Source organism: Dunckerocampus dactyliophorus, chromosome 14 (genome assembly GCF_027744805.1).
Source record: "Dunckerocampus dactyliophorus isolate RoL2022-P2 chromosome 14, RoL_Ddac_1.1, whole genome shotgun sequence".
NCBI lineage: Eukaryota > Metazoa > Chordata > Actinopteri > Syngnathiformes > Syngnathidae > Dunckerocampus > Dunckerocampus dactyliophorus.
The window spans coordinates 25,108,453-25,124,660 of NC_072832.1; the positions used below are offsets into that span (position 1 = coordinate 25,108,453).

The window sequence follows — 16,208 nt, forward strand, 5'->3', positions numbered from 1 at the left end:
AAATGTACAATAAAACTTTGCCCCGGTTTGAGTACATTTTTTGTTTAGCGTACAAAACACCTGTTGCTTTTTAAAAAAATTGTGTTATAAATATTTAAACTTTCTTCTAATATTTTGACTTTATTCCTGCAATATTATAACTTTTTCCCCAACCAAATTTTCTGAAAATTACAACTTTATTTCTTTTTTTTTGTTTCTCATAATATTACAACTTAAAAAAGAAGAATCATTTATTTTAATGGGTTTGTTATTTTACTTATTGTCTTTTTTTATTGTTTAAAATACCATGTTTACATATTTTATATGATCTTGTCCTTTTTTTTTTCCTTGTTGTTTTACGTTTTAGCTTGGCTGTATTGTAAATCACCCTGCTACCTCAATATAGGATTTGAAATAAATAAATAAGTAATTATTGAAGTTATGTAATTTATTTATTAATATTTTGTAATTAAAAGTATATATTTTTTATTATTAAATATTAATGTAAGTACTGTATAAATATAATATAATGTATATAGTTTTGAAACAAAAATAAAAAATATCAATAAATGAATGATGTTGTGTATGATATGAAATAAACAACTTTTGAACATTTACCAGACAGTTGGCAAATTTGCACAAAGCATCTGTATCAGATCGGTATCACCAACACCAGCCTGAATTTTACTCAGTATCGGGTCGCAAACCATATCGACGGTATCGCACATCACTACCCTCCACTGCTGCTACGTAGCCAAGATGGCTGACTGTTGAGGGTGTTAAGTGTCCATCGCTGCACACTCACCATTTTGAGTGTTTGAGTGCAGCGTGTCTCGGTTCTGCACTGAAAAGGTTGAAGTATAAGTACGTACGGGTTAGAGAGAGGAAGACGGTGTTTCTATGACGAAATATTCTTCACTGACAGATGTCTCCTAAACAGTTTTGCCACATCGCCCCCTGTGGGCCTTGGAAGGCTGCAAGTCAATCCTTTTTTTTGTTTTTTTGTTTTGTCTCCCACAGGTGTCTACACTGATCTCTGACCCCCCTGTCCACAGCTGCTGAAGGGGGGATACTTTTGAAAGGAGGTCAAAGGAGGTCGGGCAGGATGAAAGGAATGATTATCAGTCAGCATCTCCGTCCTTCATAGCCTGGAAACTTTTGCACTTCCTGGATTCTTGTGTGTATACAGTATATATATATTTACAATATATATATACAATATATGTATATATGTACATATATATAATATACATTTCACCTTTTGGACAAGACGGGACATTTTCGTAAACGAGACGGCGATTCCTGACATTTGGACCAGATTGATTCAGAAGCACGACGGCTGGCATTCAACATGGCCGCTTTGATGCGACGGACGACTCGGAGCTGATCCCCGCGGGGAGCGAGGCAGGCGCGTGCGGCGGGGGAGGCAGCCGGCGTCCGTCATGTCCTGGAAGAGGAACTACTTTGCGGCAGGCGGCGTGGCGGGGGCGGGAGGCGTGGCAGGTGGCGGGATGCAGGGGATGCTGACGCCTCGGACCATGACCTCCATCGCTCCCAGTAAAGGACTGAGCAATGAGCCGGGACAGAACAGCTGCTTCCTCAACAGCGCCCTGCAGGTGTGCACAAACACACACACACACACACACACACACACACACACACACACACACACACTTAAATGCGCTGGTCCTCTGACAGTTACACACAAATATAAGCACTGTAGTAAGAAAACGATGTTTGTCGTTCATTAATAAGATGCTGATAGCATCCACTGCACTGACATGACCCCACTCATGTGACTCATCCGCTCCCGGGGGGAAGAGGGCGGGGCGGTGAGGGCGTGTTGTGCGGTGTGGGTGTCACCTGTGAGAGTGGTAATTATGTGTGCTGACTCATTAACTCAGATGCTTTTATTAATGCCGCTAATGACACATGTAACTATCTTACCTGTGGGTTTGGTTTATTTTGCACGCCCACAGGAGCTCCTCCAGCTGGACTTTGAACTAAGATGAACGTTTCATTTCCCAGACAGAAACACAGAAGAAGTTTATTTTTCCCCACAAAACTGACAGGGGTGTCCAAAGGTTTTTTCCAGCGAGAGCCACATAGTGAAAAATGAAAGGATGCAACTTTGCCACTTTGATATTTCGTAAAGCAACACATGTACAGTAGATATGCTAAGAAGTCAGCTACCCTTGCGACCCGAATAAGGAGAAGCCGTATAGAAAATGAATGGATGGATGGATGGAATACAGATTTATTCTCGTAAAATTGCAACCTTTTTTCTCATTCGATTACAGCTTTTTTCTTCATACACTCCTGATCAAAAGAGGGAGTTGAAAAATTGCTAGAATTTGCATTTTGCACATTTGGATCTTAATGAGGTTTTAAGTAGAGCTACAATATGCAAAAGCAAGAAGGGGGAGTGAGACAAAAAGCACTTTGAAAAAGTAATTTATTGAAAACAACAATTAAACTGAAATAGGTTGTTTATCAGCTGATCAAAGGTTTAAGACCATTGCTCAAAAAATAACAAAAAACTCTCCAAACCAGAACAAAAAATGTTGTCAGTAGGACTCAGTAATGAGTAGCTCCACCGTTCTTGTTAATCACTTCAAAAATGGCTTTGGGCGTGCTTGATGCGAGTGTTTCCAGGAGGCTAGTGGGAACATTGCTCCAAGTGGTGAAGATGGCTTCACCAAGGGCATCAACTGTCTGGAACTGATGGACATTTTTATAAACTTCCCTTGCCATCCATCCCCAAATGTTCTCTATGGGATTTAAATGAGGGGAACATGCAGGATGGTCCAAAAGAGTGATGTTATTCTTCCTGAAGAAGTCCTTGGTCAAGCCAGCATTGTGAACTGCAGCGTTGTCCTGTTGAAGAACCCAGCTGGTACCACACAGACGAGGACCCTCAATCATGAGGGATGCCCGCTGCAACATCTGCACATAAGCATCCGCCGTTTGACGACCCTGCACCACTGTTCCACTGAATGAAAAAGCACCCCAGACCATGATGGACCCCCCTCCACTGTGCCGGGTAGAAAACATCTCAGGTGGGATCTCCTTGTCATGCCAGTAATGATGGAAGCCATCTGGACCGTCAAGGTTACATTTTTTCCACCTTTCAATGTCCCATGTTTGATGCTCCCTGGCAAAGACTAAACGGGCAGTTTTGTGGCGTTGAAGGAGTCGAGGTCTTTGATTTTGTTTTTGAAAGCCTTTCCCCGCAGATGCCGTCTGATGGTTATTGCGCTGCAGTCGGCACCTGTAAGGGCCTTAATGTGGGTGGAAGACCACCCTGTGTCTTGATGGACAGCCAATCGGATCCTTCGGCTCAGCGCAGGTGTGATTTTTTTGGGTCTACCACTTGACTTTTTTGTTCCATAATGCTCAGGATCTTTCCAAAAATATAGAATGACTGATTTACTGCACCCAACCTCAGCAGCAATGGCACGCTGAGAGAGGCCTTGCTTATGCAGCGCGACTTTTATAGCCTGTGGTCTTAAACTTTTGATCAGGTGATAAACAACCTATTTCAGTTTTTTTTTGTTTGTTTGTTTAAATTACAAGTTCCAAATGTTTTTTTTCTCACTCCACCTTTTTGTTTTTGCATATTGTTGCTCTGCTTAAAACATCATTAAGATTCAAATGTGCAAAATGCAAATTCTAGCAATTTTTCAACTGGTCTTAAGATTTTGATCAGGTCTGTATTTTGACTTTATTCTTGTGGAATTACAGCCGTTCTTCTAATTTCTGCTTTTTAATTTTCCAACTATTTCAACTTTCCTCTTGCAAATATTCTTCTCATAAGTATGATTTTATTCTCATGATATTTTGACTTTATTCCCATAGTATTTGTAACTTTTTCCCCACCCTAATTTTCCAAAAATGACAACTTTATTCTTTGCATAGTTTATTTGTACAGTCAAACCTGTCTTAGCGGCCACCTTTATAGAACGGCCACCTGCCTATAGCAGCCACTGAAAAATCCCCCCCAGCAAATTTACATGTTATAGACCCTGTGTATAGCAGTCACCTGTCCAACGCAGCCAGCAGCCACCCATTTTGTCTCCCTTGGTCAATATCTGCCTGCATATAGCGGCCAAATTACCGACTCAAGTAGAAGCTTCATGCACGAAAAAGTTTTGTTTTTCAATCAATGAAGCCGTCATGTGTAGACTTTAATTACTGAGTCCTAGCTCAGTCACAATCATTCACAAGATCCACACAAACTGTCAGTTGTTCCACATAAAAAAGCCGTCTTCTTTTGAGCTTGCTATTTCCTGGTCAAACATGTAACTTTAAGAGCATTTGCACCAAAACATTACCGCAAAGTAGGCTGGGAACAGGACGTGTTCTCAGCGACGCTACAATAAAAAAAAAAACATACGCTAGCATGCATGCGGCAGCGGGAGCAAAACTGAGTTCGGTTGTACTTAATTGAAGTATTTTAGAATGTACTCATGTTATTTTTCATCAATCCTCATCCACAAATCCATCAAAGTCCTCATCTTCTGTATTCGACACAAACAAAGCCGTCTTCTTTTCCGTTCGCTACTAGTCTGTTAACTTGTCAGTGTTATTCAGCTCCGAAGCAAAGAAGGAAACTTCTCCTTTTTCTTCTGTCAACATTATTTATTGAACGCGGCCACCAGACAGCAGCTGAGAACACACACACATCTCTCAGCATCGTCTCTCCTTCCTGCTTGCCCACAAGGCAAAGGTTAAACAAGCCCCACTACATAGCTGTCCAGCCAATGCCTGTAAGAAATGACACCGTTTATTTCCTGGTGTGCACTGGTCAATACTGTAATGCCGCTTGTTGTGGGGAAGGAGAGACTCACGTCGCCGATGCACTTTAATGGCTTTATTAACAGCGGAGAACACTGCAGGACTTTACATCCACGCCAACATAAACACACTTCCCAACTCTCTCCAAACTCACAGCTAGCACTGAGCCTAGCTCTCCTGCTCGGGACGCCCACTGTCGCATCCCGTCACTTCCTGATGAACTAAAGCTGTAATGACACTCTGCCGTATAAAAAGTAAAATATTAAAAACAAGCGTAAGACATTACTAGCACAGCTTTGTTCTGTGGGTCGTGGATATATTCTATCAGTTATTATTAAGCCTCTAGCTTTCTTTTAGTAAGTAAAACCCTTGGCTATGATTGCACTACATTGTCATGTAGACCTACAAAGTACACTTGGAAGAACAAGAGGTGAATAAATGTATTGCAACTGATGTGAAACTGATGAGGGGTAGGATTAAATAAGCTTTGCTTCTTCCTACTCCTTTTTGGACATGCAAAATTGTGAATTGTACTATGTGATGTGCTACTGTTTGACTCATATGCATGTTCAGGATGAATTAAAACCATGAACCATGAACAATGATAATAACAAGCCTAGTAGTGCTGTACAACTTTTATCCGCAGTCCGCAGTGCCCTCTACTGGTCAACATTATTATTATTATTTTTTTCCCTTTTTTTTTCTTTTTTTTCCTCAACTGGTCAACATTCAAACTGGACGCCAACCTGTCTATGGAGGCCACCTGTCTATAGCGGCCACTTTTGCAGACTCCCTCTAGTGGCCGCTATAGACAAGTTTGACTGTAATAATATTACGTCTTAAAAGAAACATCTTTTTTCTTCATATTATAGTCTTCATAATATTTGAACTTTATGCTACTAAAATGACATTATTTTTCCTCATAACAAGTTTATTTTATTATATATATATAGTAAAATTTTACTTTTTTCACGTTAGAATATGGCTTTTTTCCGGTTTTACTTTATTCTCGTAAAATTTCTGCTCTTTTTTCCATTTCTGCTTTTGTTTTTTTAAAAGTAATTTTCGAAATATTTCTCCTTTCTTCTTGTAAATTTTCTTCTTGTCACATTATGACTTTTTTTCCTATAATATTTTGACTTTATTCCCGTAATATTACTGTATTTTATTACTTTTTCCTCCAATCAAATTTTCCCAAAAGTACAGTTTAATTCTTTATTTTGTCTGTTATACAAGTGTGCAGGCAAAATTCCAGAATAACAGAGTAACAGAAAGCGATGGTGCAGAAAAAGGCAGAACGAGGAATCACCATGAAAATAGTCCAAAAACACAGTAGAAGGAGCTGGCTGGGTAGCTGGGTAACAGCTGGGCTAGCCTGGTTAAAAGTAGAAGCTAGGCGATGACTTGGTAGCGTGGTAGGAGTCCACGTTGGGGCAGGCAGCGGTTGTCAGAACCAAAGAACCAGCAGCATCCAGCTGTAAGCAGTCAGCTTAAATGGATGGCGAGTAATCAGTTACAGGTGTGCCCAGCGTCCCCGCCTCCAGCCCGCTCAAGGTGTGACTGCAAGGGAAAAACACAGGCCAGGAGAAGGCAGGAACTAGAGCGACATAGAGCACAAAGACAGATCACTGACGAACGTGACACCTGCTATTAAAACACCTCCAAAAAGCTCCAGCAAGGTTTTATGGTTTTAAATCAATACTGTGATCATGTAGTAACGGGTACATTCACGATAACATGTAATACTTACAGTATTTTGCTCATTTGAAGCATTAACGGAACTTTCTTCCAGGTGGCATTGCTTTCACATAGCAACATAGAAAGGAACGCTAGACCTAGCGTTAACCTTTTCAATCCCAAAACTAAAAACACAGCAGCGGTGGCGGCAGCTCCAACATGCGGCGTTATCTTACGTTTGTGAGAGAGTGTGTGGTGAAGCTAGTCACTAGCCGGCTAGCGAGGGCTACAGAAAAAAAAATCTATCTGTGGCAGTCTAAATTTATCTGTGGCAAACCCAGGTATTTGTGTTGTTGTATGGTTGTTTAGACAGCCAAAGTAGTTAGCATGTTTGTGTACCTCAATAAACGTCTCAATCGTCAACTTTGAACGTCTGAAAAAATTAAGCGGCTGTTACTGGAGAGCAGGATAGATGGTGAATTAATTGCGATGAAGCCAGACCTGTGAAGGAGCTGCGTGGACCGGCCTGGAGTGTGACCCCCACCCTGTGACGATGAAGGCTCCTCCTCCTCATCAGCACCACGCTGTGATTCAGCACTTTCAAGACGCGATGCCTGAATCACCGGATGTGCTGGCTTCTCTGATGAAACGGCACGGTCTACATCAGGGGTGCTCACACTTTTTCCCGGCTTGCAAGCTACTTTTAAAATGACCATATCCCAAAGATCTACCTCCTACTACAAACATAGAAAATGTATATATAATGCAAGTCGACATGATCTCTCTCTTACTACGAAACATATAACATACTAAACACGAATGATTACTATTTCACATTCACACTTTCAATGTTTATGGGTCATCAAAGTAGTTGATATCATGCAGTAGTTCACAATTCAATTCAATATGGCATTAAAGATAATTCCACATACTGTAATTCCTCAGTAGTTGTGTACATTAGCTATGTAGTATGTGAGCCAAAATAGCTACGTAGCGTTCATTAGGACACACAGTTCATGTGTTACGTCCAGTTAGCATTTGCTATCAAACATTACTCATATACAAGAAAGGAAAATGATTATGCAAAAGACAATGCAGCCGAAGTCAAGGCAACATATTGAGTGGGAGTTACATCCCGATGTACGTGCGCCTGCATGCTGGCTACGTGCAAAATTGGGGAAAATCGTAAGACACGCACATTTCCCGCACAGATTTTCAAACCCGCAGACAGCCCGCAAAGCCCGTAGGAAGAAAATTGGGATGCAAATTATTTTCTGCATGCATGCAGGAAAGAAAACCTTGCACGCAGCCAGGTTGCAAGAGCAAGGCGGAGGAGGACTGTATGTGTCGCAAGTTTAAAAGTACTTTGTGTACACTGCCCGGCCACGGCAGCAGCTCCTCTCGCGACGCGCGACTCCTGCAGCTGTACGCTTGACCTCCGTGGACACACGGTGGCTGCTCACATAGCGTATCAAACATTCATGCGGGAGGTTCTTCCCGCTGTACACTGTGGTTCTCCCGGTCACAATATGCATAGGTGCCGTAGGAAGCAATCAAAGTGAGCGGACCTCATGAGCCCCGTACGATGCTCACACACGGTACATCCCTAGTGAGTGAAACATACATACATGAAGCACACCTAGCTCGCACGAGTCGCACGCCACACTCCCGATTTAAAAGCTACCAACACAGGGCGAGCGGCAAGCACGTGTGTGTCACGAATCACTTGCTCCCTAAGTACGACACACTTGCAACTCCTCTGATACCCTACTTCCTCTACGTGCCGGCCACAAACAACAATTTTCCCAAAAATTGCAGAGCCTGTGTGTGTGGTAACACATACGTCGGGATGTAACTCCTGCTTTAAGAAGCTTTCAGCAATGGCCACATTTTCCAATTCTTCATGAAATAACAGTTCAACAGGCGGAAGTGTAGAAAACACGCATTTCTATCATGGAGTTCAGGATGCGAAGCAAAGCCATCAAACGATTGACTTTTTTTTTTTTCTACATAACCAGCCGCTACAAGTGAACGCTTGGGGTGCTCCGCTCAATCGGCCACTGATAAAAAAGCATGTGATCGACCGATCACAAAAGCCAATCACCTCTGGCTGTACTATTGCAGCATGCAAGCATTGCCGATAGCGAGCTTCTCCCGCCCACTTTCTCTCACACTGCGCAGGCGTGCCAAAGCCAAAACCATCATGTCTGCTGTGTGGGACTTACCTGTCGCTGGTGACCCTGTAAAACATGACGCCTAAAATACCTCGCTGGGGTGGCGCGTTAAAAAGCTTTAATTTAATGCGGCATCTGGGAGGCGAGCACTTGGCGGTGTGTGGTGAGTTTTTGAGGCTCGTGATGTGATCATCGGTCGGGCGGCGGCTAATGTGGCCAACACACTCGCTCATGTGTGCGTGGCGGTCGGAGGCCTAAGGCGGATAGCCCGAAAAGTGGTTGCATTCGCCGGACTGGATGGCCTTCGTCGGCAGTGTCGACTGCCTGGGGGTCCTGCTAGGTGCCATTAAGCTGTGTGATCCTTGAAGAAGAGACGTCTGTTGACCACTTCAACTTTACCGCGAATGAGCAACAGCGAATCAGGAGGGGAGCTTCATGTCAGCTGACTGATGTCGTATGACATCTACAAACTGACGTTTATGCGATCGACCCAAAATACCTTCGCCATTGACATAATGGGCACCCCTGCTGTAGAACCACGCATCATGACATTTATGCATATAGTTGTTATTATTATATAGTAAAGCACAGTTATTGTTCATGAAAATGACTAATTGCACCTTCATAAAAACAAGCAAGAGTCGGCCCGTGACCACAGGTCACATGACTCACTGCCCCGCTGCAGGGACTAAAGCGACATATGTGAGCCTGTGGGGGGACAGGAAGGACAAAACAAAACACACCCAAAGTGATGACGCAGCTTCACAGCTAACGGCTCACTTTTCAACCTCTTGGAAAAAAGCCTGCCCTTCATGTTTTTTAAATTTTTTTTATTTTGCACATTTCACACTATTTACCACGCACAGTAACATCCAAACGCTCCAAACACAGGAATGATCCAAAACGCCATAAAAACACGTACCACGGGAAAATGCTACAATCACATAAACGCTGCAGGATTAAAAACAAATGCTAAGAACACCGGCCCATTCCATGCCCAGAAAATTGGGTTGTGAACAATAAACCAATTGACAAGCGAGAGATGCAGCTGCATCGGTAGCAGCCTCCTGGATGGTTAAGAATCAACCATAAGTCCTTAGATTAATCGATTGTCTCTTAAACAACTCGAGAGCCTGGGCTGCCGGTGGAAGGACACATCAGCAAAACATACGTACATTATAGCCATCTAATTGATCTTATTTATTGTGTATTGTGTAAAACTAAGACGAGAGCAACATCAAATTAAAAGAACAAAATGAATACAAAGCCACCATCCACCAGTACCAGCCTGGACTTTGTTTTCAGAGAAGTGCAGTGAACAAATATACACATCAGCACTCAATCTGGTCCTCAAATCTTAACTTTATGCATTCCCACATAATATCAGCATTTGGGAGCAAATATGAGGTGAAAGAAAAAGGATAAAAATACAGTATAGTAGTCTATCTGAATTTAGATGGTGCGTTCAAAGGATGGTGCGCTCGCAACAAACAACAAAACATGATTCGTATTGAATCGAATCCAATCGTATCATTTCTACACTGTGTCGAATCACATCACATCAAATCGAATCGTATCAAATCAAATCGTATCATTTGTACACTCTATCGAGTCAAATCGTATCGAATCACATCGTTTTGCACAAAGTATTGAATCGTCTGGAATCAATTCAAATTGTACCATTTGTACACTGTATCAAATCGTATCGAATCAAATCGTATCATTTTTTACACTGTAACAAATCAAATTGTATTAAATTGATTCGTATCATTTGTACACTGTATCAAATTTTATAGAATCAAATCACATCATAAGTACACTGTATTGAATCAAATCATATAATTTGTTCACTGTATCGAATCGTATGGAATCAAATGAAATTGTACCATTTGTACACTGTATCTAATGGAATTGTATCAAATCGAATTGTGTAATATGTACACAATTGAATTGTAGCGAATCAAATTGTTTCATTTGTACACTGTATCGAATCGTATCAAATTGAATCAAATCATAGCATTTGTACACCGTATCGGATCGTATCAAAGCGAGTTGTATCATTTGTACACTGTGTCAAATCGTATTGAATCAAATTGTATCATTTGTACACTGTAACAAATCGAATTGCATCAAATTGATTCGTATCATTTTTACACCGTATCGACTCTCATGGAATCACATCAAATCATCTGTATGTATACTGTATTGAATCAAATCATATCTAATCAAATCATATCATTTGTACACTGTATCAAATCATCCGGAATCAAATCAAATTGTACCATTTCTACACTGTATCGAATATCAATCATCGAATATCAATCATATCAAATCTAATTACATTGTTTCATTTGTACACTGTATAGAATGGAATCGTATCAAATGGAATTGTGTAATATGTACACTATCGAATCTTAGCGAATCAAATCGTTTCATTTGTACACTGTATCAAATCGATTCGTATCAAATCTTAATTGGATCATTTGTACACTGTATCAAATTGTATTGATTGAGCTCAAATCAAATCTAATTTTATCATTTGTAAACTGTATCGAATCATATCAAATCAAATCCAATCAAATCGTATCATTTGCACACGATATCGATTTGTATCAAATCGAATCAAATCATATCATTTCTACACTGTATCGTATTGAATCGTATGGTAACCCGTGTGTCTAGATGCGTAGCGAATCGTCTATCACGAAGAGATTTACATCCCTACCAGAAAAACGCACATTTTAAAACTGGTTTCTTTAATACTGTAAAATATTCCGTATTATGTCTTTAAAGATGTATATTTCTCAGGTCTGACGCACATGAATGTCATTTTTATGAACTTCTTGGATTACAATTCTTAATAGGTCACGCCAAATCCATCTGTGGAGGCCAAAGTTAATTGGTGGTGGGCCAACACCAAGTGGTCAGATCTTTTATTTTGAAACAAACGCTGGTGCCATTCGTGCATCTTTGTCTTCTCGCTCTTCCCCAGCGTCTCGGCCCAGATGGTTTCCTCAAGCAGATGGCGGGATGTGAAGAACACGCGTTGACACGCCAACACACACACGTCAGTCACACACACGTCACCTGTGTTCTACTTCGCTCGCGTGCACGTCCCCGGGTCATCCATTGGCCTCACTGATTGGGTCTCGCTTCCGTGCAATGCTGGCCTGTGATTGGCTGGTTGACACAAAGGCATCATGTTGGACCATAAAACCTTTTTGGAGGTTTTTGGAGGTGTTTTAATAGCGGGCTTTCTAGGCGGAATATGTGTGTCCTATTACGTGCATTAATTAGCTGCCTCTTTTTAGCTGTTTTTATAGCTTTAGAACGTCCGGAAAAGAGAAGGACGTGTGCACATAAGGATTGTGGATGATGATGGACAAAATTCTAATAAATGTGCACGTTTCCTTAAAAGGACAGAAACATTTATAAGTGTTATTTTGTTAGGAGCACACTGAAGAAGAGGAGTTGGCAAAATGGACTTTGTCAGGATGAATGAGGACGCACTTGTGTCTGTTGCAGGTTCTGTGGCACTTGGACATCTTTCGTCGTAGTTTCAGACAGCTGACGTCTCACAAGTGCATGGAGGATGCGTGCATCTTCTGCGCTCTGAAGGTGACTCGTGTCCTATACGCTGGACCCAACTTCCTGTTCCCAAGCTGACTTTGTCTTTGTCCTGTCAGAGCATCTTTGCTCAGTTCCAGTACAGCAGCGACACCGTCCTGCCCTCCGACGCCCTTCGAAGTGCCCTTGCCAAAACCTTCCAGGACGAGCAAAAGTTTCAACTCGGCATCATGGACGACGCCGCCGAGTGCTTTGTAAGACGTCCCGGGCCGTCCGTCCATCCGTCTTCATGCACAGCAGGGACGGACGTCTTTTGACGCTGGTTTGTTTGTGACAGGAAAACATCCTGATGAGGATCCACTTCCACATCGCAGACGAGTCCAAAGAAGACATCTGCACCGCCAGACACTGCATCCCTCACCAGAAGTTTGCCATGACACTCTTTGAACAGGTGACAGACACAGCTCATGTATCGCTCTAGTTGTGTGTGTGTGTGTCTGTGTGTGTGTGTGTGTGTGTGTGTGTGTTGTCACATGCTGACATTTCCTGTGTGTGTGTGTCAGTGTGTTTGCAGCAACTGTGGAGCATCTTCAGACCCACTGCCCTTCATTCAGATGGTCCATTACATCTCCACCACCTCCCTGTGGTAAGGCTTTTACAGTCGTCTCTCGCTCTCTCGAAGTTTTTCAAAAAATAATTAATAGATTGCTGTTTTGTGGTTGAATACAGCTTATTGTTAGTTTTAAAAAAGCATATTGAAGCAAATGGTACGTATTCTTGGCCTAAATTAAGGATCTTCAAGCATAAAAATGGCTAAATGAACTAACTAAGTGAACTAAAATACAAAAATACAAAGCAGAAGAAGCGTTCTACTTGTGATTGTAGTCTTCTGCATTGGCCACTGGGTGTCACCAGAACGTGCGGCGTGATCACCAGAACAGGCAGTTATTGTAGGTTGAAATGAGCTCACACAATAATAACATAACAGTAATAATAATAATCATGATAATAACATGGGCTACTGTTGGAGTGGAGCCATTACCCAGGACAAGCTAAAACTCAACTCGGAACCTCTGACGTCAATTCCTGTCCGCCTTGTACTAGGTCCCCCAGGGAATATGAGCAGGAGTTTTATGTACGTCTTAAATGGCTTATTTACTGTTATTATGTCTGCTATATTGGGTAATACGAGTGTAAAGCCATTTAAAGCCGCCATTGCAATACATATCTATTGATGAGACAATAGCCGCCACAGGAAATATGCTGTCCAGACAAAAGCAACAAGGAACTGCAAATGTGTGAGTCTTATTTCTCTAATACTGTATGTCTTATTTCCTCTGTTAATGTCTACTATATTGGGTAATAGTGGTGTAAAGGTGACTGTAGGGGTGTTATTTCATGTCTAGAAGGCTCTAATAATGTTAAAAAGTGTATTTAGAAGGTGGTAAACAGGCTTTCTATGTGTTATATGTCTTATTTTCTCTCAATATGTATACTATATTGTGTAATAGGAGTGTAAAGGTGACTATAGGGGTGTTATTTCATGTCTAGAGGGCTCTAATAATGTTAAAAAGCATATTTAGAAGGTCATAAACAGGTTTTCTCTGCTCTAGCAACAAATATATTCCATTTCTAAATCAGGAATCCTACTTTGCGGAAATTCACTTTTCACGGTCAGGTTTGGAACCAATTAACCGTCATAAAAGAGAGATTACTGTACATACTCTATATATACTACTTATACTTCAAGACTTATCTTTGTGTTATTTGTTATTAGTATCAACATTTCAGCCTTTTCTTGTTACATTATGCCTTTTGTTTTTTTTCTCTTGATATTAATTCTACAATCGTTATCATGTTGTTCTGCACGCTTCCACACCTCACCTTTCACAGAGGCGCTCATGCACACTTTGATGCACATGTATTCGATTAACGTGTAAATGCACGACGCAGGAAACACGTCCTGTCTTGTGAAGCGGCGTTATGATGCATAGCGCCACCTAGCAGGTAGCGCCAAATCCATTTCTTGGCAGCTCAGGTTTATTAGCGGTGGGCTTCCATAAATAAATGAATGTATGGGAAAGTGTTCAGTGATGCTGCTTGACTTCTGAGTTGTTCTCATTTTAAAACAATTTCTCCCTTGTCAAATTATCTTGTCCTCCTCGTGTTCCTCAGCAACCAGGCGGTGAAGATGCTGGAGTCCCGACAGAACGCGACCCCTGGAATGTTTGGGGAGTTGCTGCGGAACGCCAGCATGGGCGACCTGCGCAGCTGTCCCGTAAGGCGCTTTTTACCCCCGCTCCGATTCGTCCGGCAGCAAAAACCAACTTTTTTTTCCGGCTTCCTCTTCCTCAGAGTCAGTGCGGTCAGCAGCTGAGGATGGCTCGCGTCCTCCTCAACAGTCCAGAGATCATCACCATAGGCCTGGTGTGGGACTCGGACCACTCCGACCTGGCCGAGGACGTCATTCACACGCTGGGAACCTGTCTGCGCCTGGGAGACGTAAGTCCCAAACATCACACACATGATGTTTTGTGTAGCGTAAGCATAGCAACAACGACAATCACAGCTGCTTCTTCTTCTGCAGCTGTTTTACAGGGTGACCGAGGAGAAGGCTCGCCAGGCGGAGCTCTACCTAGTGGGCATGGTGTGTTACTACGGCAGGCATTACTCCACCTTCTTCTTCCAAACCAAAATCCGACGCTGGATGTACTTTGACGACGCGCACGTCAAGGAGGTATGTTTTCCGTCTCATGAGTATCTAAATCTGGGGGCGTCTGAAACGTTTTCCACAGAAATATCAAAGGATGCGGACCGGTCAGCGTGCACTCATTTTTTTGTACTCGGCAATAGGGGTGTCACAAGATCTCACGAGATTAAAGTGTGACAAGATCTCTCTTTCAGAAAAAAAGTGTCTCGTGGGCACTAGGTCTGGAATGATGATGAATAAATTAATAATCACACAATAAATGAAAATGAAATGGATAATTAATATAGTGCCATGTGCATGCGTGTGTGTTTTCCTCTCCTCCTGCCTCAAAACAGGCAGGAAGAGAATTCACTCTGTGCATTGGTTTCAGCGCCTTGGCGCCTTTGTTCCATAGAACAATGGTATGAACGGAGTGAACCCTTTTGTTAGTCATACAGTCTCTTTGCCTCGGTGGGTGGAGGCAAGGCCGCGAGCATACACACAGAGTGCAGAGGAGTGTAACGTAGAAATTAAATTAGTAGATTGCAATATATTGTCATTTAAAAATAATTTTTCATTGTTCTTTTCTTAAAAGTAATGTTAAAATCTCATCTCATCTAGTTCTTGTGTATCGTCATGTCTCGTGACACCCCTTCTTGGCACGCATTTTGACCCTTGACTACCATTCGCTGCTCTCCTGGTATGCATTTTGTTCCATTTGTCCGGTTTCAGTCTGGAGTTCAGTCTCTGAAGCCGGGATTGGATTTGAGGCATCATCGTACGGTACACCGACTCGCTCCTCCGCCTACAAACTCGCTTGTTGTCTGTTTACGACTCATTCACCTCCGCGACTGCCTTCTCCTACGATTTTGGATCAACATTTGCAACAAATATGACTGACGCATTTCTTCTACTTCCAAATGAAACAAAGTACTATATAAGCCCTGCTTTTGTCTTTTATCCTCAAACATGACGGGAATGAAGAAACTGCATAAAAGTAGTCAGCCCCACAAAACCCAACCAAGTATGCTGACATCATGGCTTTACTTTGCTTACATATTATTTGTCAAGTTGTTAAAGGAAACGTGCACTTTTTGGGGGAAGTTTGCCCATCATCCACAATCCTTATGTGAGAGATACACACACGTCATTCCCTTTTCTGTGCGTTTTAAAGGCGGAAAAACAACTAGCATGAGGGAGCTAACAATGCACGTAATGGGACACACCTTTAAAGCCCTAAAAAAAATTCTCCAAAAAACTCCAACAATGTTGTATTTACATAACAGACCTGTATATAAACAAAGCTACAGCAACATTGTTATTGT

General features: G+C 42.0%; 1 protein-coding gene across 7 annotated transcripts in view; it reads left to right on the forward strand.

Annotated features, from left to right (window-relative positions):
* The window catches only part of LOC129193695 (inactive ubiquitin carboxyl-terminal hydrolase 54-like), a 49,503-nt gene that overhangs the window by 12,898 nt on the left and 20,397 nt on the right, over positions 1-16,208 (forward strand). For all 7 annotated transcript variants that reach the window (XM_054798221.1, XM_054798219.1, XM_054798222.1 and 4 more), the window contains exons 2-9: positions 1,000-1,595; positions 12,153-12,245; positions 12,314-12,448; positions 12,532-12,645; positions 12,758-12,840; positions 14,370-14,472; positions 14,550-14,696; positions 14,782-14,931. In XM_054798221.1, the coding sequence (XP_054654196.1) occupies positions 1,422-1,595; positions 12,153-12,245; positions 12,314-12,448; positions 12,532-12,645; positions 12,758-12,840; positions 14,370-14,472; positions 14,550-14,696; positions 14,782-14,931 (999 nt within the window). In that variant the 5' untranslated portion in view covers positions 1,000-1,421. The remainder of the gene's footprint in view (positions 1-999; positions 1,596-12,152; positions 12,246-12,313; positions 12,449-12,531; positions 12,646-12,757; positions 12,841-14,369; positions 14,473-14,549; positions 14,697-14,781; positions 14,932-16,208) is intronic.